General features: G+C 56.0%; 2 protein-coding genes and 1 long non-coding RNA gene across 8 annotated transcripts in view; 2 read left to right on the top strand and 1 right to left on the bottom strand.

Annotated features, from left to right (window-relative positions):
* SHANK1 (SH3 and multiple ankyrin repeat domains 1) overlaps window positions 1-9572 on the bottom strand; it is a 46000-nt gene extending 36428 nt beyond the window's left edge. For 2 of the 6 annotated variants that reach the window (XM_072770055.1, XM_072770088.1), the window contains exons 1-8: window positions 9487-9571; window positions 6658-6955; window positions 6024-6227; window positions 5459-5530; window positions 4269-4377; window positions 4028-4179; window positions 2093-2260; window positions 1542-1658 (exon numbers count right to left, since the gene is read on the bottom strand). In XM_072770055.1, the coding sequence (XP_072626156.1) occupies window positions 1542-1658; window positions 2093-2260; window positions 4028-4179; window positions 4269-4377; window positions 5459-5530; window positions 6024-6227; window positions 6658-6912 (1077 nt within the window). In that variant the 5' untranslated portion in view covers window positions 6913-6955; window positions 9487-9571. Of the gene's footprint in view, window positions 1-1541; window positions 1659-2092; window positions 2261-4027; window positions 4180-4268; window positions 4378-5458; window positions 5531-6023; window positions 6228-6657; window positions 6959-7397; window positions 7488-9486 lie in introns of those variants that run through there. The other 4 variants (XM_072770099.1, XM_072770078.1, XM_072770073.1 and 1 more) reach the window with 4 other exon arrangements.
* Window positions 9573-12528: 2956 nt separating this feature from the next.
* Window positions 12529-15682, top strand: CLEC11A (C-type lectin domain containing 11A). Its single transcript, XM_072770034.1, has 4 exons — window positions 12529-13696; window positions 13922-14108; window positions 14408-14599; window positions 15001-15682. The coding sequence occupies exons 1-4, from the start codon at window positions 13220-13222 to the stop codon at window positions 15444-15446; spliced, it is 1302 nt and encodes a 433-aa protein (XP_072626135.1). The 5' UTR covers window positions 12529-13219; the 3' UTR covers window positions 15447-15682.
* A 1235-nt stretch (window positions 15683-16917) lies between these two features.
* Window positions 16918-19238, top strand: LOC140601305 (uncharacterized). Its single transcript, XR_012004342.1, has 2 exons — window positions 16918-18218; window positions 18877-19238. It is a non-coding gene; the product is annotated as an uncharacterized lncRNA (long non-coding RNA).
* Window positions 19239-23100: the final 3862 nt, after the last annotated feature.

Below are 23100 nucleotides of genomic sequence, written 5' to 3'. Positions count from 1 at the left end.
CATGTGAGGAAGCCAGGGGAGGACAGCGAGGAAATCTGTCAGACCCAGCTCTGGCCCTTGGAAAGCTTAACATCTGAGAGGAAAGACAAGGTAGGGAGAAGCACGAAACAAACCATATCTGTCAAGCGTCTACTTGCTAGGCGCCATGCCAAGAGCAAGCTAAACATCCACCCACTTGATCCTTCGCCCCGTAGGTGTTACTGACCCATTGCACAGATGAGAAAGGAGAAGCTTGAGGACGGGAAGTGACTGGTTCATCTGACCCACTAAGAGTAATCGCTCCCACACTATAATTCTTTATACTAAGTTTTCCCTGTTCGAATTAACCATCCGGTTTTCATCTCCTGACTTAACAGTGCTGCCTTCTGGGGATGTGCGCTTAATACACATCCTCTTTCCTCCCCTTCAATCAGCTGACATTATTCCCATTTCAGGGGGAGGACAGAGCCTGGGAGAGGGCACAGGGCTTGTGGGGTGGGGGCAGCGGTTGGCCCACAGGCCATGCGCAAGGCTGCGGAGCCAAGGATTCTGGGCACGAGGCCTGTGTCAGGGAGCAGGAGAGACAGCACCACCAGGGAGGGGAAGTGACAGCACCGCGTTGGTTGGGTTTCACAAACACCAAGTTCTCCCTCGGCAGAGCAGACTGCTTGCTGCCACAAGGCAGCACGTGGCTACCTGCCACGTCCCCGGCACTGCAAGTTCTGATGAGGCAGAAGGGGCTGGAGCTGTCTTGGAAGACTTCCTGGAGGAGAGGAAGAAGCGGTTGGCAGACCAGCACCAGCATGCCAAGCCCTGTCCCGCTAGGCCCCCAAGGCACCCCTCCAAGAGCAGGGAGCCCTGGAAAACAGGTAAGGAGACTGAGGGGCTGAATTGCCCAGGATTGCCCGGGGCTGGGTCAGCAAGCTGAAAGCCACAACTCCAATGGGGGGCCTGGACACGAGGCCCCCTTGCTTGCTCTTTACTGCTCACCTCTCCCCCTGGCTCCCGAGGTGGGGGCTGTGCACCCAGCCTCAAACTGCTACAACCTACTCTTGCTCTCTTTGGGGCTGTGGTTTGGCCTTTCCCATGTCCCCTGCCATGTCTCCCACACACAGGTGTGCTCCATGGGCAGCTGAATGGAGACACACAGGAAGGAGGACTCCAGGAGCAACCTTCCCCTCTGGCTGTGCCCACTGCCTCCAATACCCTTCCTCCCTTCTTACTTAGCTGGCTCTTGCTTGTCTTAGCAGAGGTGGCACATTTTCCAGAGAGCCACCTCCACCGCAGCCCCAAGGCCAAACCCAGAGCTGGGCTCCCACGGGGATCTGGATTCCCTGTGACCTCCCTCTGATTGACCTGGATTGTAACAGGAAGGCTGCCCAATGGCGGGGCTGTCTGTCTCTCGCTACTTGGTCCTCAGCACAAAGAAGGCCCTTGGTAACTATTTTTTGAATGAATGAAAGAATGAATGAGCAAATGAATGAATGAGACAGTGAGGGAACAGAGGGGGCTAGGAGGCCAGTGTCAGGAGGCAGGCCTGGGCTGGCGCTCCCAGAGCAGACCTTGTTGTAAAGGGCACAGATGTGCAAGGCTGTGTTCCCCGAGGCATTCTGGGCTCCGGGCTCAGCCCCATAGAAGAGCAGGTGTTCTAGATGCTGAGAATGACCCCGCTGGCAGGCCTGGGGAGGACAGGGAAGCCAGAAGGCCATGTCAGACTCTCCCAACCATGCCATGTATCCAGGAAACCCTGCATCTACCTCTGCCTCTCCTTTCAGCCTCCATTCCTGCCCAGGGGCCCAGACTGGCAGCTTCATGGCCATTCTAAGATCCGGGGGCCTGGCCTAGCTCCCTGAGAGGCTCAAGAGACCAACCTTGCCCATCTCAAGGACCAAGATGTCCAGTGCCCAGCCTATACTATCTCAGAGTCCTGGTGTTGACTCCTCCCATCTTTTTCTCTCTGGGAATCATGCTACTCCCACCCCCAGGCTCTAGGAGGACTCTAGCATCTGTATCCTCAACTCTTTGTACCAGTGTCTCTGGTCCTTGCTTTGATCAGGGCCCAGGCGCCCTCCCCTCCCCTCCCCTCACCCCCTTCCTGGCAAGTCTGGAGCACCTGGTGAATCTCCTGCCAGCCGTTCTCATCAGCTATGCCCAGCTGAGCCCTGTTGTATAGGAGCAGCTCACAGCAGCGGGGGTCGCCCCCCACCATAGCCGTATGGAACAGAGGGGTCAGGCCTCGGCGGTCCTTGTAGTTGGGGGAGCCCCCAAGGTCGAGGAGTGCCTGAGGAGAAAAACAAAACAGAAGACAGTCACACTAGTACTGGCCCATTTTGAAGGGCTGGGGGGGGTGGCAGGGAGGTTTGGGTGGCCCACACTGGCCAAGGCTATTTGGGTTTCTGCTATGATGCCCTTGTGTGACCTTGAGCCTGGCCTTGTCCCTCTTGAGGCCTCTCTCATCCCCTGTGACAATGAAGGGGTTGGGAAAATGCCTCCGGAAGACCTTCTCTTATGGCTGACTTAGGATGAACCATTGAAGCAACCTGGTACCCCAGTGCCTCAACCCAGCAGCAGGATGGTTGTGGGGAACCCATGAGAGAACAGAGTCTGGATGCAGGAGGACCCCTGGCCAAGCAGGAGGTGTTGTTAGGACCAGGATCCCAAGGATGGGGGGCAGAAAAGGGCAAGCTCGGACCCAGGTGAGTCCAGGGGCTCACTGAGGCCGGGGGCTAGAGACACTGGGGGCCTGGGGTGTCCCATTCCAGAAACAGCTCCAAGCATAGAGGCTGGCGGAGCTGGGCATCACTACGGGAGTGTTGGCAGCAGCCCTATGAGGACAGCCTGCAGCCCTGTCCACCGGAATGTTTGCAGTGACAAAAACAGCCTGCCACCACACCATCCAACGCGGCAGCCACATGTGGGCTCCTGAGCACTCGAAGGTGCTAGTGAACCCAAGGAACAGAAATTTTCATCTTAGTTCATTTTAATTAATTTAAATCCAAACAGCCCCCTGTGGCTAGTTGCTTCTGGATTGGACAGCAGCAGGTCTGGAGGTTAGGGGTGGGAGTGAGAGCAGGATCTGTCTGGGGGGGAAGGGAGTGGATTGGGGGAACATATAGAGGGTTTCTCAATTCCAGGGGTATAAGTAGATCTTTGTGGCTGGTGTCTGACTGCATTTAGGGTCTTTAAAGGAAACTGGAAAGGGAGAGGAGGGTCCATGAGGCTGGACCATCTATGAGCTGGGGTGTTTGTCAACAGCTATGTATCTTTGGGAGCACTCTATCCTGACCTGTGTATGGAGAGGAGGCTGGGATGGAGGGAGAGGAAGAGGATTTTAAAGACCATGTAAGTCGACCCCATATGTGTATTTTGCTGCTATATGGGGTTCATCTATCTGGGAAAGTGCTTTTTAGTTACTAAGCAGCAGGGAGGGGCTGTGTCTGTGGGAGGTATGTGTGCATGGAGGAGGGTCTGCATCTGGGGGCACAGCAGGTTGCTTGCTTTGTACTTTCAGGAACAGAGGAGGATCTACCCTTCAGGGAGACAAAGGCAGGGCTGGTGGTGAGCTGGATCAGAGGGTGTCAGGAGAGTACAGGTAGGGTGATCTCCTTGGGCCCTTCCGGGGGAAAGCTCTGTGTGATGATCAGCTGTAGGGTGGGTACACCCCAGGGGTCAGCAGAGGGTCTCAGAGTCCATGGGAGGAGTGACAATGGGGGCTGTGTGTTTGTCAATCTATGGAAAGGGGCTTTGTATTTGGGACACGAAGAGAAGACTATTTTTAACAAATCTAAAGAACTGAGGCTTGAGAAAGAACAAATGGGAAAGAGAGAGGAGTCCGAGGAAAGAGCAGAAGTGCATCCCCATGGGGACGTGGGAGGGGACATCCGGGAGGTGAGATGAGAGGCAAAGGGTAGATCAGATGGCCTTGTGGGGTCATGAGAGATGAAGGGCGGGGGAGGGTAGGTCTGGGGCAATTCACTGGGTTCAGCCTGCTAGGGGAACACTGCAAACTGGGGGAGGGCTCTGGGGAGGGAGGGGTCTGGCACCTCACCGTGAGAGCGAGGCAGTGACGGGCACATGCAGCTTTGTGCAGCGCTGTCATGCCATCCCGGGCCCGGAAGTCGATGTGGGCCCCTCCTAGGCACAGGGTTCGAATCACCTCTACGGAGCCTTCAGTCTGGGCAGCCAGAGTCAGGGGGGTCTCTAAGGGGCAGGAAAGGCCAGTCACATGCAGCCCTTTATGCTTCATTCTTGGCTTCCCACCTCTTCCAAAGCCCCTGGGTCCCCCCTACCTCCTGAATCTGAGTCATGATAATTGGGGTCCAGCCCCTTGTCCAGCAGCCGTGCCACTTTGTCGGACGTCCCGAGCTGCACATACTCCAGGAATTTCTTCAACCCCGTCTGAGCCATGGACAAGAGAGAGAAGACAGGCCAGTCAGGGAGCAAGGGAGAAAAGCTGGGGTCTTGAGAAACGCTGTCCCCTGGAAATACACAGTGAGCCGCATGTGGCACTGAGAAGTCTCTAGTAGCCACCTTTAAAGAAAAAGGAAGGGGCACTGTTGATTGTATCGTAATCCACTTCAGTGACCTATCTTTTTAACCTAATGTAGTCACAATATTACCGCATCAACAAGTGATCCACAGGAAATTTATCAAGGAGATAGTTTACTCTGTTTGGGGTACTAAGTCTTCGAATTCCGAAGTCCCGTGTGCATTTCACACTCACAGTAAGGCTCAGTTTGGACCTGCCACACCGCAAGTGCCTAGGAGCCGTATATGGCTGGTGGCTCCCGGAGTGGATGATGCAGGTCTGGAGGGATGGAATATTTGGGGGAGGACAGAGACGAATGCATGATGGGGTCAGGGTGGGGGATGAGGAGGGGTCAGGGGCTTTTTCCTCTCAAGTGTCCGGAGTCTTTTACTTCACCTCTGACTAAAGCAGCCCCCTGGGTTCCTCCCAGTTCTTAGGGAACCAGTGGAGACATATGGACAGAGGCCTGGAGGGCAATGTGGCTAGATGTGGCTGGGGTGGGACGCACCCTTGGATCTGGGAGAGGTTTAGGCTATGGAATTGTGGGAACAGTGCAGTGTCTAGGAAACATCCCTGAGGCAGAGGGACAGTGTGTATCAGAGTCCGGGCCACGTGGGGGGAGGCAGGGGCCCTGCGTGGATATGGGGCGCCCAGAGATGAGCTGAAAGAGTCCAAGGAAGAAGAAAGTAGGTGCTGGGGGTGGGGCTGGGGGATGGTGTGGGCCTGGGCTGAGGAATGAGAGCCAGAGAGGGGAATTAAGAAAGGCTATGAGGGAGGGAACCCAGGGGCATCTAGGGCTGTCCCAAATGCAACACAGCATCTCAAGTTAGTGGGGGACACCGGGCAGAGGAATGGAAGGGGCTGGGGAATGTGGAGAAGACATGGGGAGGAGCTCCGATTCTCCTTGGGGGCGGGATGCTGTGGGGGTAAGCGCCAGCAGGTTTCTCTCACCTTTGTATGCAATTTTGCCAGCTGCTTCTCATCCAGGTTGGTCTGTTTGTAAACCCGGGTCTTGTATCGAAACTGTGGCCAAGGGTGTATGAGGGGAGAGACACAGAGACCTGGAATCAGGAGCCTGGACAGGAGGCTAGACTCCTTTTGAGCCAGAGGGGTCATCTCAGGGTCAGGGGGGAAACAGCCCTGGAGCCTTGGCTGGGGAGGCAGATGAATGTGGGGCTGCTTTGGAGTATGGGCAATGCAACCCCTGATGCGAACAAGTAGGAGTCTGGACCCCGCAGCACAGAATGTTCTAGAACACCTGCTGTAATTGTGCATCGTTTCCCACTTTGAAAGGCGAAGAGAAGCCTGGGCCAGGGAAATGACTTGCCCAAGGCCACCCGTTGGTCAGAGGCAGAACACACCGTCCTTTGAACTCAGGCCTCTCTGACCTCTCCTAACGCTTAGGAGATCTGGAAAAGCCCACTGAGTTTTCCTTGGAAGGCAAGGGCTTCACTGAGAGGACAACAGGGCATGCCTTCTCTCCTCTGTGACCAAGCTGGGAAGCTGTGGGCCTCACCTCCAGGTAGGGCACCCCCTTCTCAAAAGACTGGGGGTACTCCCGAAGCAGCCGCTCCTCCTCCAGGAAGTTGGCATCACGGCCTGAGGTGGCCGGCTGGAACAGACCATAGTTGAGCACATCCTGCAGGCTCTCGCTCAGGGCGCAGAGCACCTGCTGCTTGGCTGTCCAGATGGTGGCATCGGGGTTGAAGCGCAGACATTTCTGGTTGGGGAGGTGACAGGGAGGAGCCTGAGGTGGTTTGGAAAGGGGATGGGGTGATTCTGGGGACAGGAGGGGAACCCCGGGGGGAAGCAACTGGGGGTCTGGAAATGGGGGCCTGAGTGGGAAGACACCCGGCACCTGGGCAGCCCAAGTGGCTCAGCAGTTTAGTGCTGCCTTTAGCCCAGGGCATGATCCTGGAGACCCGGGATGGAGTCCCACACCAGGCTCCCTGCATGGAGCCTGCTTCTCCCTCTGCCTGTGTCTTGTCTCTGCCTCTCTCTCTCTCTCTCTCTCTCTCTCCCTGTGTCTCTCATGAATAAATAAATAAAATCTTAAAAAAAAAAAAAAAAAAGACACCTAGCACCAGAAGCCTCCTCACGAGGGCCTGGGTCCCCGTCCCCCGCTGGCCAGCAGGCAGTCCATCACTCACTGTCTGGTGCAGGTCCGGGATGCCAATCCTGAAGACCATCATGCTGAAGTGGGCGTCGTCCGGGACAGACATGGAGCGGCCCTGGAGGCCTCGGGTGGAGGCCAGACTACCAGGTGCCCCGCTGCCCTGGCCCCGGGTCCCCCGGGGGCCTCTGCTGGGCCCGTCTGGGGAGCTGTCGGACTCTGAGCCCCCCTCGGGACACTCGCTGGCACTGTGGCGTTCCTCTTCCTCGCTTGACGCGGGGCTGTGGGTCATCGTGGGGCCACGGGGCGACAGGGGACAGCAGCATCACAGGCGGCTGCTGGGGCCAAGGGCAACTGTCAGGTTAGGAGCCCAGGGCTCGTAGAGGCCACAGCCACCCTCCTGGACAAGCAGTCTAGGGCAGCTGCCCCGCGTGCCCCAGGTAGACAGGAAGGAGGCTGGACACACCCCCAGCTACTCCTGCGGCCTCCGCTCACACACGCCCATCGCCACCACGCTTCCAGCAGGTCTCCTTCCTTGCCCTTGGCCCTGCTCGCAGACCCCCACCCGTCCTGCGCCCCACTTTGCCGCTGACCCAGCATGGCAGTGTCCCAGAAACCGCAGAATCACCGCGGGAGCTACTGGCCCACTTTGGCAGGCCACGGAAAATGCAGCTAAAATTAGCTGAGGACAGACAGGTGGACGACCCACCGGCATCCTGCCCTCCTGGCCCCAACCTAGCCCCTCACCCAAGGTCCTCCAGTCCTCCTCTTGGATACCTGGTGGGGGGAGGCTGAAATGTAGTAATGGGGAGACAGAGGTGCCGTGAGCCTGGGATGGCAGAAGTGGGAGGCCGCGTGGTGCCCGGGAGTGGTGCCTGGGAGCGGGTGGAACCAGTGACTTCACTGAAGTGTGGCTGACAACGTGTGCAGAGGACTGCTGGGAATCGGTGTCCCAGGGGAGCGAGGACACTAAGATAGGGGTGTCACAGGGCAGAGCATCATGCATGGGGTGTCCCCAAGGGAACCACAAGAGATGGCCGCTGCAGGCTGTTGGAGGCATCCTGAGAGAGGGGTGTGGGTAGGTGGGGAGACTGACCTGGGAGGGCCCATCCCGTGAGTGGGTGCAGTGGCCTGGGTCAGTGTGGGGTGGTTGTGGATAACCTGTGGGCACATCTGAGGACTGGTACCACAGGACAGGTGGATCAGCATTGCCTGGTACTGGCAGATCCACTCAGAGGGAGACTGGGGGCTGGGAGGGTGGCTAAGAAGTGGGATGATGGTCTGGAGGACTGGGGTGGGAAGTAATCTTCAGGTCCCCCACTATTCTCTCCTGAGGTGGCCTTATAAGCCTGGGTCCCAAATGGGGTCCACCTCCCTCTGCTTCTCCCAGTCTCCCACCCCAGCACCGGAAACCAGAATGTCTGGTCTGGTCCCTCCCCCCCACACCAGGCCCAGCTCCTGCACCGTTGCCATGGAGATGGGAAGCAGTGGAGGGTACTGCTGACTTTGGGGGAGTGGGGATGGGCTGGGGGGGTTGGGGGTTGGGGGAAGACAAAATGAGTGTGGGGGCAGGACAGTTCCAAGAGCTGTGGGTGAGTGAGCAGCTTAACCACGAGCTGGCCCACCCCTCCCCCATGCATGGCCAGGTTGCGAAGCCCCCTCCCCCTCCAGGTACCCAGCAGAGCTGCCCCACCTGGTCCGTGCGGAGGTACCCCCCTCCCTCGGCAGCCTACGGCTCCCCCCACACTCCACATCCCACCTCCGGACCCGGAGTCCGCTGCCACTCCCCCTCGGCTGACCCTGGCTGACCCCAGCCTCAGCCGGGCACTTTATGGGGTGGCCAGGGGGATGAAAGCAAAGCTGGCCCCGGCTCCCCAGCGCGTGCGGCTGCCCCCCACCCCCCAGACCAGCTCCGGCCCCTCCCCCTCAGGCCCGAGGGAGGGAGCGGGCACACTCCGCCGGGGCGGCATGAATCAAACGCTCCGCGGCTAAGAATAGCTGGCACGCAGCTGGTACTGAGACGGGCTGAGGAATCGGCGGGGGGGGGGGGGGGTGGAGAAGGGGAGAGAGGGGGTGCCCTGCGAGGCTGCGGGGGGACAGGGGGCGGCTGGTGTGGCCGAGAGCCGGGCCCGGGAGAATGAATGGAGGCGGAGAGAGGCGGGGAAAGGCGGGGAGAGGAGCCGGGGCTGGGGCTGAGAAACTGGTGGGGGAGAGCCCCGGGCCGGGGAGAGGGGGCGGGGGCACCCGGGAGCGGGACTCGGAGGCGGGAGCCGAGGGGGCGCGCCGGCCGGCGGAGAAGGAGAGGAGACGGGTGGGGAAGAAGGGAGGCTCGAAAGAGGGTGGGAGGGGATTGGAGGAGACTAGAAGGAGAGGCAGGAACCAGAGGGGGCCCAAGGGGGCGGAGGAGGCCAAGGCCCAGACCCGCGACGGAGGGGCAGGGAACCACGCTGACCTAGGGGAGGAGCCTCCCGCGGCGGGGCTGCAGAAGGGGTCAAGGGCCCCGGTCGGCCGGGGTGGGCGAGGCGGGGGAGTGGCCGGGCAGGGCCAGGAGGTGGGTACAGCGACCGAGCCTTTGGCCTGGGAGCACGGGGCAGCGGGCTGGGGGCCTTATGGGCGGGGGGATGGTGGGGCGCATCCTCCCCTCAAGTCTGCTATCTGGGACGGGGCACGGGGGACCGGGGCGTAACCCAATTTGGCGTCGCCCGGGGCAACGCTCCCCTCCTCACCCCACCCCCCACCGCACACCCGGGCCGGGAGCCCGGCGCGCGGCCAAGGACGTCCGGGGCGCCCCTGCCCCCTCCCGCGGCCCCGGCCCCGGCCCCGGCCCCGCAACTCCCCGAAACCCCCGGGTTTTCGGCCCCCTTACCTGCCTGGCGGGGCTGCTGAGTCCCGGTCGGCGGCGCCCGCGGCCCCTCCCCCCTCCCCCCACCCCCCACCCCCCCGGAGACGGGGGACCCTCAGGCCATGCCCCACCGCCCCGGAGGGCGAGCGGGCCGGGGAGGGGGCGGGCGGGGGCCGGGGGGGAGGGCGGGGGGGCCGAGGACCTCACCCCCCCCGCGGGCCGGGCCTGGCCATCCGCAGAGCGCCCCCCCTTCTGCCGCGGCCGCCGCGCCCCTCCGGGCTAGCCCGCCCCCGGCTCGGTCCGGCCGGCTCCGGGCGCGGCGTCTCCGCCTGCTCTTCCTCCTCCTCTTCCTCAAGCCGCCGCCGCCGCCGCCGCCGCCGCCGCCGCCGCCCGCTCCGCGCCTCCTCTGCCTCCCTTCTCGCTCTCTCGCTCTCACTGTCTCTCCCTCACCCTGTCTCTCTCTCTCCCTCCCTCTCTCCCTCCCCTCCCTCCGCCCTCTCCCCTCCCTCCGGAGCCAGCAGAGGAGATATCGCCCCTCCCCGCGCCCCCAAACCTCGCCCATCCCCCCAGCCGGCTCCACCCCCTCCCCTGCCTCCCCCCCATCCTCATCGCCACCAGATAACCCAAGGGGGCTCTACCCCTGCTTGCTCCCTACCCGGACCATGGGGCCCCGCCCCCCTAAGGGTACCGCTCCACACACACACACACACACACACACACACACACACACACACACCAGGACCGCCCCTTCCCACAGCGCTTCCCAACCCCTCTACACACAGTAGGACACAGTGAATATTTGTTGCTAGACTCTACATTTCCAAACTGGATTGTGAGAGCTATAGATTTCTGTCCCCCCCCAACACACACACAAACACACACACACACACACACACACACACACACACACACATCTTCCCCCAAGGCACAGGTGCTTAGAGTCACTAGCTGGCCCTGCTAGGAACGTGTGCACATTACCCCATATACATACTCTCCAAGGCATGCATGACCTAACATACCTGAGTGTACATCACCACAAACACACCTAGCTACATGTACATATCACACCCGCTGTCCAGGGCAGACACGCAGCACAGCAGTAACCCCCTCACCCAGAGGGGCAAGCACCCAGGTGGGCATGCTCAGATCTTCAGCTCACACGCATGCCAGAAACAGGCACGCGACTATAAGGAGACATGTGCATGCAGCCCCATCACACTCACCCACCTCACCATTTCACAGGTGTGTGCACACATCCAGTTAGAGGCACAACATAGTGCCACAGCTCCCCTCCTAGCTGACATTTCTTGAGCACTTCCTGTGTGCCAGGCTCTGCTCTGGATTCACTCATCGACTTTTCACATCAATCCTTTGGGCTGTGGATTTTCACCATCCCCATTTTCCTGAGCAGGAAACTGGGGCACAGAGAAGCCCAAGGTCACCTAGCTATAAAGAGGTGGTACCAAGGATCAGGGACAGGTAGGCTGGCTCAGTCTCTATGCCACTGTTGTTCACTATGAGGCATGCCATAGCTGCATGTCCTCCTTCATTATACACAGACACACCCAAGATCTCCTCACAGCTCAGGTCCCTGGTGCCTGGGACATACCACACAGGCAGGGCAGTTCCCACAAGGCAATGGTGAGAGGTTCCTATCCTTCTTCTAGCTCCACCAGCTTCTCCAGGACCGCCCACCAGCTGGAGCACAGGCAACGCAGAGGGCAGTTCTAGGGACGCCTCTGGATGTGCATCTCCGGCTGTGGGCTCCAGGGTACCGGGGTATGAGCCAGCCCAGCTTCAGGAGGCCTCTCTCTAGATGCATACTTACCAGCCCAGGTGGTGAGCATCTGGGCCCCGGGGAGAGCACAGCTGCCCACATTGGCACCAGCAGCGAGGGAGGCTGTGCACCCCTCTATGGTTTACAAGGACTTTCCTGGCCTGTGCATTCTCTCTCCAGGCCTCTCTCTACTAGGGAGGGGTCCCCCAGGTCCCTAATAGGCACCTGAATGGCCTAGGCTCTGAGACGGTGAGCAGCCTGCCTTAATGTCACACTGTCTTCTGCTTTCTTGGAAAAGGGAAGACTGGATGAGTGGACTTCCAAGGCCCCCCTGGGGCTTCTAGCGTGCCCTGCCCTTGCTTTGACCTGGAAGCCTCTGCCAGCTGCTGCCACACTGGTGCCCTCCAGCAGGTTGCGCCATCCCTTCTCTGAGCCTCAGTTTCTTCTCTTGAAGAGTGGGCTCTGCAATCCCTGGCTGCTAAACATCATGTGCACTGGCACAACCTAGCCAGGCCCAGGCTGGGAAAGCCCTGCATGACTCACGGGTCTGGCATAGAGTGGGCATGGCATGGCCTCCTGCTTCCTTTGCCTCTGCAGCTTCTCTCCCACTGCCTTCACCACCTCCACCCTGGCTACCCCCACCCTGGATGCCCCTGTGCCCTTGCCCCAGGGAAGTCGGGGTGCCACCTAAACATGGTGGTCAAGCCTTCAGTCTTTTGGCTAAACTGTTACCCCACCAGGAATAGCTATTTCCTTCCTTACTTAGCAGACTGATTGAGCACCTACTGTGTGCTGGATTGGCCCTGTTCTAGCTCTGGGGATAAAGCAATGAACAAGAATGCCTGCCTTCATTGGCAAGAGTCCGGCAATAAAAAAAACAATGTCAGTTCTTGATTGTACCAACAAGATAAAATGGGGTGTTAATTGGTAGAGGTGCAGCTTCTTTTGGATATGATAGGGAAGGGCTCAGTGAGCTGAGACCTCAGTAATGAGAAGGAGCAGGGGGAAGAGCATTTGGAGTAAAAGTCTAGTGCAAAAGCTCTGAGGTCGGAGGGAGCTTGACATCCAGGAAATAGTGAAGAGGGCAGTGTGGCTGGAGCCTGGGGGGCAAGGGGGGGCATGAGCTTGCAGAGGTACAAAGGGCCCATCCTTCCCAGCCCCCCACTGTGCAGGCCAGGCCAGTGCTGAGGACAGTGTTTGGCTTCCCTCCTGCATGTGATGGGAAGCTGGGGGAGCAGGGGAGTGGGGAGTGACGTGATCTGATTTACGGTTTGGAAGCATTGCTCTGGCTGCGGCAAGCAGCGTGGATTGGAGGGGCTCAGGAGAAGGGAGGGGGAGAGCCAGGAGGAGGTGACTGCAGTGGTCCAGTCGAGAGATGAAGCACTTGGCTGAACGCTCAGAGCTCCGTGCACCCAGCGCTGCGGTCTGTCTACTCCACCTCTGGAGAAAGCTTCCTTGACCACCACCAGCCAACCCTCCCTCCTCCCCTTCTGCCCTACAGTCTGCAAGTCTGTGAGGAGCTGGAGTCCCCAGCACTGCCCCACCCAGGGCCTGGCCTGCAGGAGGCTTCCAGGAAAGTACAGCAAATGAATCCCAGAGCCCTGCCTTCTAGAGTTGCATATACAGCGACATGCATGCTCTTTATACGTGTCCCCACAGACAGGGACACATACTCATTTTCATCCTGGGGCAATGACTTGAGGCCAGGAAGGGAGCTCTGGGGGCAGGAGGTGCCCTAGAGCCTGCAAACCGTGGGAAAGCCTCCTCCAGGAGGGGGCGTGGGCGATGGTGGCCGCAGGGTAATAAAAACCTTTGGAGACCCTCTAGTCTCCCTGCTCCTGAGGAGTGGCCAGAGGAGGAGTAGGGAGCAGAGCCAAGCTCCAAGAATCCCTCTGAGGTTGTGTCCTGGGCAGAGGTTGTGTCCCCAGGATCCCTTGGAGAGCCAGCTCCATCCTCTCCAGGCCATCTGAGCTTTTGGCCATGGTGGAAGGAAAGAGGAGGGCGGAAGTGAGCTCTGGAAAGTGGGAAGAGGGGGGGTATGTGGGAAGACCCAAGGCGGGATCCAGGCTTTGGAACGTTGGAGGTTTCCGGCCACAGAGGCAGGGCCTCAGGGGAGCCAAGAGAGGCGGGGAGAGACACACACACACACACACAGAAGAGCAGGGACCAACAGACAAGCAGACGGTGGACACAGACAAGAGCTGGGAGGGAAGGGACCAGGGGCTAGTGATTTGTGTGCACTCCAGTTCCCAGAGACATCCCCTTCCCAGAGATCCCTCTGCAGCCTTGAGTGCTGCGGAGCCCAGTCTGATGCAGGCAGCCTGGCTGCTTGGGGCCCTGGTGGTCCCTCAGCTCCTGGGCTTCAGCCATGGGGCTAGAGGAGCAGACCGAGAATGGGAGGGGGTCTGGGGAGGCGCCCAAGAGGAGGAGCGTGAGAGGGAAGCCCTGATGCTGAAGGTGAGTTGCTTAGGACTCTCGCGGGGAGCTGGGGGTGTGGGGAGGAGGGTCTTCCAGGGTTGGGGAAATGGGCTAGGGAGAGTGATGGGACAGGCTCAAAGGATGGGATGATGGGTTCAGACAAGGGACTCTGGGGCAGAGCTTACAGCTGTAAAGGGGTTGCTGGAGCGTGTGGGGCGTCAGAACGCAGCTGGGCTGCCCCTAATCATCCGTTCCCTGCCTCAGCATTTGCAGGAGGCCCTGGGGCTGCCAGCTGGGAGGGGGGATGAAAATCCTGAGGGAATCCCTGAAGACAAGGAGACCTGGGGGACCGAGGAGGACGGTCAGGGGGAGGAAGAGGAGGAAGCAACGGCAACCCCGTACACTGGCCCCAGTCCCTCTCCCACCCCTGAGGACACCGTCACTTATATCCGTGAGTAATCGTTAGCTCCGCCCTGCCCCCAGGCCTCCGCGGTCATTTTTCTCAAAAATGTACCTTCGTTTCACTGCCCAGGACCTTTCAATTGCCCACCGCCCAGCTGATAATCCCACGTCCCTGGAGCTCCGGGTGCCTGGCCTTGCCTCCCCAAGAGCCCGAGGCCACTGGCCCCATCTTCCAGGAATCCCGAGTGCTCCCCACCCCAACTCCGTCCCCGGAAGCCCTAAGTCCCTCCAGACCCTTTGGTCCCCACCCCGCGGGTCCCGTTCAGCGTGCGCCCCGTCTGTCCGCAGTGGGCCGCCTGGCCGGCCTGGACGCAGGCCTGCACCAGCTGCACGTCCGTCTGCACGCGTTAGACACCCGCATGGTCGAGCTGACTCGGGGGCTGCGGCAGCTGCGGGAGGCGGCAGGCGACACCCGCGACGCCGTGGAAGCCCTGCAGGAGGCGCAGAGCCGCGCGGAGCGCGAGCACGGCCGCTTAGAGGGTGAGTCCGCATCGCGCGGGGCCGGGAAGTGGGACGATCCGGGTCAAGAGGAGGGCCGGTGGGAGGAAGGGGCCCAGAAACCTCTGGAGAGACTCAGGGTTCCTAGAGATTTGGAGGTACGGGCTTACGGGGAGCTTAGAGTAGCCGGCAGGGTGAGCGCGGAGAGCGGGCGTGCCGTAGGGGCGTCCAGCGGCGCTGTGGAGCGTTGCCGACTCGGGCCGCGCCACGCCCCCTACGGTCCAGTTCCCGCAGTCTGGCCCCACCCCCGGCGGGCCTAACTCCCCGCCTCCCAGCGGTTCCGACCCCGCCCCCTCGCAGCCCGCCCCGGAGGCCCCGACCCCGCCCTCTCCCCGCCCCGGAGATGCCTGACCCCGCCCCGCCCCGCCCCGCCCCGCCCGCAGGCTGCCTGAAGGGGCTGCGCCTTGGCCACAAGTGCTTCCTGCTATCGCGCGACTTCGAGGCGCAGGCAGCGGCGCAGGCGCGGTGTGTGGCGCGGGGCGGGAGCCTGGCGCAGCCCGCGGACCGCCAGCAGATGGAGGCGCTCACGCGCTACCTGCGCGCGGCGCTCGCCCCTTATAACTGGCCAGTGTGGCTGGGCGTGCACGACAGGCGCGCCGAGGGACTCTACCTCTTCGAGAACGGCCAGCGCGTGTCCTTCTTCGCCTGGCACCGCGCGCCCCGTCCGGAGCCCGGCGCCGGGCCCAGCCCCGCGCCGCACCCGCTCAGCCCCAACCAGCCCAACGGCGGCACGCTGGAGAACTGCGTGGCGCAGGCCTCGGACGACGGCTCCTGGTGGGACCACGACTGCGAACGCCGCCTCTACTACGTCTGCGAGTACCCCTTCTAGCGGGGCCGGTCCTCGCGTCTCCAGTCCAGCCCACCACTCGCCCTCTGGCTGGGCTGTTCATCCTGGAGAATGCCCTTCCCTCCCTCTCTCCCTGCCCACGGATGGAAGTGTGTACCCCCCCTTGGCTGGACGATCCCGGGGGGCTTTCTGCGGAGCCGAGAGCCCTTACACTCCTGTGTCTTTCTTGGCATCAGGCTAAGTTCCGCGCTAATAAAGCCTTCTGGAATCTGACTTGAGCTAGCAGTGGAGGCACTTTTGGTCTGTCGCGTTGAGGGGCAAGCCCTGGAAGGGCAAGACCCTGGCCTTTGGATGCCTATCCCGTTCCGTTTTTACAGATATTATTTGAGCCCCAGAATCAGAAGGATGGAGAACACACACACACACACACACACATCTATATATATACACACACATCATCTGCTCCTGCACACAAATGCCCAAAGTACACGCATGCACACGTTGCTGACGCCTCCAGCTCCATCGTGTCCCACTCACGACCTTTGCGACACAGGGCCTGTCAGGCATTGTCCAGGCCTTGGCCTTGGTGCAGGTCAAAGAGGTCTGAGAAATACAAAGGAGCTAAAGGTTCTGACAAGTCCTGCAGGAAAAAAAACCATTTAATTTTAATTAGTGTATCTCAAACTCGTTCCACCAGATGGTTCCTTAGCATCATGTAATGTCAGGCCCTGCCCTACTCCCTTCCTCAATCTCAGGGGCATGTGTTGAGAAGCAAACTTAATGTATACAGCCTGGAAACTTAGGCTCCCTCCTAGTGTGCCATAAGCCAGTCCCTTTCCTTCTCTGTGCCTCAGTTTCCCCACCTGAACATGGGCACAATTATCCCACCTTGCATTAACTCTTGGGAAATTCAGGTGAACCTAGGAAAGTGAGTGTTTCAAAAATGGTTGAATGTGAGTCACATGCTACCTTTCTTTCACTGCCTTTTTCACATCTTTGTTCCCTGAGAACACTCGGGAGTGGGCCAGCCAGGCCTCTGCATTGAGGACAGTCTCTTTGAGGGAGGAGCTCTTATTCTGGAATCACCCACTGTCTTCCCCCCAATACTGGCAACATGATCCTGACCCTGACGTCATCATGGGGCCTAGGAACTGGAGTGTGCCGTGTCTGTCCTTATATCTCCATCCCTCCCTCTCCTTCAGCTGTGGTACCACCAGCCTAAAATGTCACCATTGGATCCACCGGTGGGAGGAATGAGCCATCCCTGTCATCTCAGCTCTGTCATTTCTCAGCCCCACAGTCCCCATAGATAGGAGTAACAGAATGGGGAATGGTGGGGAAGGTGGCAGGGTGGGGGAGGTGACAGGGTGGGGGAGGTGGCAGGGTGGAGGGGTGCTCTGGTCAGGAAGGCTTCAATCAGGGAACTGAAAACATTGCTCAAAATTCTTCCCCCTCTGAACTTGTTTCCTGGAGTTGGGAAGATACAGCAGGATGTCTTCTAGGCGACCAGAGGGCACATTAGTCAGGCATGGATGGGCATTTATCTGCTACTGCCTGGAAGGGGCCCACCATTAGAGACCTGACATTCTGAAAGATGGGTGGGTCAATGTGGAGCAGTTCAGTGGTTACCTGCCTGGACTCCGGAGCCAGACATCCCAGGTTCTAATCCTATCTCGGCCACTTACTTTTAGGAAATATAAAGTGAGATATAACCTCGATGCCTCAGTGTCCCCATTTGTACATTGCGGGTAAGAATATCTAGAAGAGTGCTGGATACTGAGAGGTCCTTGCAACATTAGATATGGCTCTCACGTGGCAATTTTAACCTCACCCTCACCTCTGCATGCTCTGTCCAGACATTGTCTTTGCATATATGTACAGGTTCTCTCAAGAACTAATGTGTTACCCTGAACAACCCTCCCACCTCCCTCCAGCAGGGTTAGGTGCCCCCTGTAATGTTCCAGAACGGCTGGGTTCTCTTCTGACCTAAGCCCTGATCAGCCAGACTGGAGAGCCTCGCTGGGCAGGGCTGGGTATGACCAACTCTGCGTCCCCAGCATCTCCTGGCACAGCGCAGCTCTTTGTAGGAAGAAAGATGCCTGTCCCGGGCCATTTTTGGGATCTTGAGATGAGTTCCATCTCTGCTTCTCTTCCTCCCTGGCCTCCCCCCAAGCTGACTCAGGAGCCTTCCCTGGGCTCCCAGAGTCAGGGGCTCTCCTCATCACCCCATCCATTACTCTAGGTCACCACTGTTTGGTCACAAGCCCAGGGACATAGACTTGGGCGCGCATAGAGAGATAGGGTGGGGGGGCCCGCAGTGGAGGGCATTTTGCGAGCATCAATTCAGCTGTTTAAGCATCTGCTCAGCTGCCCTGTACGCTGCATTCTGGACTGATTCCTCAGTTCTGTTCATAGGGACCCTGCCCCCTCACCTCCGAGGAGCCCTCCCATGCCTGCCAAAAGCCAGCGTTTGCCAATGCCCCCGCCCTGGCTCTCTGTGGAGCACCTGCGGTCTGAGAGCTCGGAGTCGCGGACCAGAGAAGGCCTCAGCAGCTGCCTGGGATCGATGCATGAAGAGATTGCAGGGCGGTGGTAGAAGATGGGCTCAATCCTTGCGATGACCCAGCGGAGGAAGAAGAACCCGGCCGGCCCCGGTTTGCCAAGACTACAAATCCCAAGGGTCCGAGCGGCGGGCCCTCTACCTTCTCAGAACCACGTTTCCCAGCAGCCATCGGGAACCTCACGCAAGTCCTCGAAAGTCCCGCCTCCTCCTCCCACGTGAGGCTCGCTTACATTGCCCAGAAAGCATGACAGGTCAGAACTTGGCCGTCTCCAATCAGAGTACACACCCCTACTCCCCATCCGCCCGGCCTCACCCCAAGGTACTTTGGGAAATGTAGTCCTGTCGGGCGTCAACGGGAAGACAAACCCAAGGCGACGTCTAACATTCATTTAGGCTTAGACTGTAACCAGTACTGAGACCTTTCCAAGAGTTTTTAAAAATACGGGTGAATTTTACAGATAATTGGAAACTGATAATAAGCATTTATTTAAAACATAAGTGCATAGAAACATGAGAATGAATAGAAAATGGTTAAGAAATAGTTCTCAAAATTTGAGTATCTTGAGTATGTACTGAATTACAACATAAAATACAATATAAAAAGTCTTCCTTGGCCTAGAAAAAATTTGCTAAATACTAGTCCAAACTAATTTAGTTTCCTTAAAACACACACACATACACACACACACACACCTTTTTTGTTTGGAAATAATCTCAAGGTTACAAATAACCTGCACAAATACAAATAGTATCTACGCAGATTTATCTACTGTTAACAGTTTACCCCATTGCTTTGGCTTTATCATTATTTATCTATCTGTCCATCCATCCATCCATCCATCATCCACCCCTCCATCCTAACTCAATTATCAGGAAAGAATTAAAGTCAAGTTTACTAACCAATTGCAGGGAAGGAGACCACATCCCAAAGGAGAAGCTGTGATCAACTTATACGATTTGGGGGAAGAGAAGAATTTTGGTGAAATTTAAGTGAAATGGTGCTTTAGTAGCTTCAGAGCAAAGCAGGGATGTGTATAAATGAGTCAACAGTTACGAACTGCAAAGTGGACTCAGAATCCTGTTTCCTTGGAAACTGTAAAGTTAAGATAAACGTGGCATGCCATGCCCAGAAACTCTATATAAAGCTCTGCATCAGGGCTGGAAATTGAGGCTTCTTGTCTATATCAAAGTGACTTAGATATTCTGGGAAAAGTAGGATAAGTTTCATTCTTATGGATATATTTTCAAACAATAAAGTTTCTAAAAGCCTATGATTTTAGAGAGCAAACTTTCTCAGTGAGTAAGATAGCAGTAGTTGCTCACAAAGGGGGTGGTTGGGACACTTTACAGCTGCCACATACTGGGAGAAATGCTTCCTGTTAACTTTGCCCCTGGACTTATCTGTGTTTATAGATAGATGGTGGGCAGATTTTTTAGTTTTTGCTTCTCAATACATGCATTAGTTACACACACCATTACCCTTTGCCCCTGAATACTGCAGTGGGTATTTCCCAAGAAGAGAGATACTCTCTGACTTATTCTTAGCAATCGACCTCAATAAATGTAACATTTACTCAATACTTTTTATCTAATCTCCTTGTGGTGTCTCAATTTCATCAGTTGGCCCAAATGCTGTATCTCAGAGCACTTTCCCTTTCCAGTTCAGGATCCAGTCTGGGGTCAGGTATTGCATATTGTTGTCCTGTCTCCTCGAATCTGGAACATTCCCATATTTCTGATATTGACATTTTGGAAGAATGACCACCTTTTATTTTTTTAATAGAAGTTCCTCACTTGAGTTTCTGACATTTCCTTGTGGTGATTAGATTCAGGCTATACATTCTCCACCAGAATATATGAGGTGAGGTGTATCTTTCCCTTCTAGGCCCAGTTGAGGGAAGTGTGCACAGAATAGAATAACTTCTTTTGTTTTAGGTCATATTTCTGTCCTCAGGGATTCACTTTGAACATGACCCCCTCCTGGCTTCCATAGGCTTTTCTGTGCCAGCCCATGTTCTTTTTTTTTTTTTTTCAGCCCCATGTTCTTTATTCATTCTTTTGAACAACCTCTCCTCTGCTCCAGCCTCAAGCTATCACCTCATCCTAAAATGGCAGCCTCTCCCATTCCAGCAGCAAATTGCTTCTTTCCAAAGCACAGGTGGTTGTGTGAGCTGGGCCAGATGGCAGTGTAAGCTCAGGTTCTGGAAATTCCTGCAGGAGGCAAGTCGCCTTCCCTTCTCAATCTATTTCTACCTATTCTAAACACAACTGGACTTCAGGTTCTGACCCTGAGCCATGATAGCTCCTGGCAGCCTTCTGGGCAGGAAGCCAGAGCTGGGGTGGATTTGGAGGACAGAGGTGGCAGAAAGTGGAACACCAGCTCTGCCTTAAAAACAATCTTGTTTTGGGCAATTTTGTAATTGTGGGTACATGGAAAGTAGTATATGTGAAAGAAATGAGAAGACCAGCCATAGGGGCACCTGGGTGGCTGAGTGTCTGCCTTTGGCTCAGGTCATGATCTCAGGGTTCTGGGATGGAGCCCCACATCGGGCTCTCTGCTCAGCAGGGAGTCTGCTTCTCCTTCTCCCTCTGCCCCTCCCCCCTGCTCCTTCTCTCTCTCTCTCAAATAAATATAATCTTTAAGGAAAAAAAAGACCACTCATTAATTCACCACTCATTTTAATACTAGGATATTATTGTTTACTACTCTTTCCTTGTGCTGGCCCTCATGCCCACCTGAACCACTATCCTGAATCATGTCCATCCTTCACTCAATTTCCATGATTACTGTAGCACATATGTATGTATCCCTAAACAACATATGATTTAGTTTTGCTTGTTTATGAGCTTTATAGCAATGATACCTGCATTAGTATTCTAGGGCTGCCATAACAAAGCACCAGAGACAGGGAAGCTTAAACAACAGAAATTTTCTTTCTCACAGTTCTGGAAGGTAGGAGTTGAAGATGCAGGTGTCAGCAGGTTGATTCCTTCACAGGCCTCTCTCTGTGGCTTGCAGACAACTGCCTTTTTTGTGTGTCTTCACACAGTCTTTCATCTGTGTTTAGGCATTCCTGGTGTCTCTCGGTGTGTCCAAATTTCCTGTTACAAGGACACCAGTCAGCTTGGATTATGGTCCACTCTAAGGGCTTCATTTTAAAGACCTTATTTCAAGATACAGTCACATTCTAAGGTACTACCTGCTTTGACACATGAATCGATGGAGAGGGGTAAAATTTAGCTTGTAAACATATCTTACTGTATGTAGCTACAGATGTAGCTAGCTTTTTTTTTAAGATTATTTATTTATTTATTTATTTATTTATTTATTTATTTATTCATGAGAGACACACACACAGAGAGAGGCAGAGATAGGCAGAGAGAGAAGCAGGCTTCATGCAGGGAGCCCTATGTGGGACTCGATCCTAGGACTCCAGGATCATGACCTGAGCCGAAGGCAGATGCTCAACCACTGAGCCACCCAGGTGTCCCTGTAGCTAGCTTTAAGAGAAAAAAAAAGGGTTTTATTTTTTAAGTAATCTCTATGTCCAGTGTGGGGCTTGAACGTACAACCCCAAGATCAAGAGTTGAACACTCCACTGACTGAAGCAGCCAGGCGCCCCTAGGTTTTTGGTTTGTTTTTTAAATGAGTTTTTCTTTTTTTTTTTTTTTTTTTTGAGAGTAGTTTTAGGTTGACAACAAGGTTGAGAGGAAGGTACAGAGATTTCCCCTATACCCCCACCCTCACACATGCATAGCCTCCCCCATCATCAGCATCCCCCACTGGAGTGGATATATTTGCCACAATTGAACCTACATGGACACATTACCCCTCAAAGTTTACCTGAGGGCTCACTCTTAGGGATGTATGTTTGGGGGGTTTGGACAAATGTATAATGACATATATCCATCATTATAGTATCATACAGTACTTTTGGGGAGTCATTTAAGAAATCCTTCCCTGGGGGAGTATAAGAAGACTAGCCATAGGGGGCGCCAGGGTGGCTCAGTGGTTGAGTGTCTGCCTTGGGCTCAGGGCATGATCCCAGGGTCCTGGGATCAAGTCCTGTATCGGGCTCCCTGCTCAGTGGGGAGCCTGCTTCTCCCTCTCCTGCTTCCCCTGCTTGTGCTCTCTCTCTCTCTCTCCTTCCCTCTCTGTTTCAAATAAATAAATAAATAAAATCGAAAGAAAGAAAGAAAGAAAGAAAGAAAGAAAGAAAGAAAGAAAGAAAGAAAAGAATTCCTTCCCTGCCCCCAGAAGTGAAGGACATTTTCTCGCATTCTTAAAGTTTTCCCTTCCATGTGAAAGTCTTCAATCCACCTGAAGTTGTTGTTTATGAGGTGTGATGTATAAATCCAGTTTATTTCTTCCTCTAAGGATAACCAATGATCTCAACAGCATTTGTTAAATAATTATCCTTTCCTGATTCTCTGCGGTCCCTGCCCTGTCATATTTTAGAATTTGTGGCTCTTTTATGGGGCTCTCTGATCCACACATTGATTAATTTGTTTAAGCCTTCATCAAGACCATCCTGTCTCAATAACCATTGCTTCGTATAACATTTCATGAATGAACTTTGCAACTTTGTATAAACCCCCCCAAAAATTAGAAAAAGAAGTAACATTCTTCAGTTCATTTTAATGAGGTTACTACAATGTTAACACACAAAAAAATAGTCAGGGACAGGGGTGCCTGGCTGAGTCAATTGGTGGAGCGTGCAACTTTTGATTCCAGGGTTGTGGGTTGGCATCCCACATTGGGTGTAGAGATTACTTTAAAAAATCTTTAAAAATAAAAAATAAAAAAAAAAATCTTTAAAAATAGTCAGAACAGCCACAGAGCAGCCCCAGTGGCCCAGCGGTTTAGTGCCTGCCTTTGGCCCAGGGTGTGATCCTGAGGCCCCGGGATCAAGTCCCACATCGGGCTCCCTGCATGGAACCTGCTTCTCTCTCTGCCTGTGTCTCTGCCTCTCTCTCTGTGTGTCTCTCATGAATAAATAAATAAAATCTTTAAAAAAAAAAAAGCCATCTCTTAAAAAAAAATAGTCAAAACAGGGGCGCCGGGGTGGCTCAGTCAGTTAGGCATCTGCCTTCAGCTCAGGTCATGATCCCAGGGTTCTGGGGTCAAGCCTC

This window comes from Canis lupus, chromosome 1 (genome assembly GCF_048164855.1).
Source record: "Canis lupus baileyi chromosome 1, mCanLup2.hap1, whole genome shotgun sequence".
Classification (NCBI taxonomy): domain Eukaryota; kingdom Metazoa; phylum Chordata; class Mammalia; order Carnivora; family Canidae; genus Canis; species Canis lupus.
Note: the sequence above shows the minus strand (reverse complement) of the source record. Positions and strands in the feature narration are given on the sequence as shown.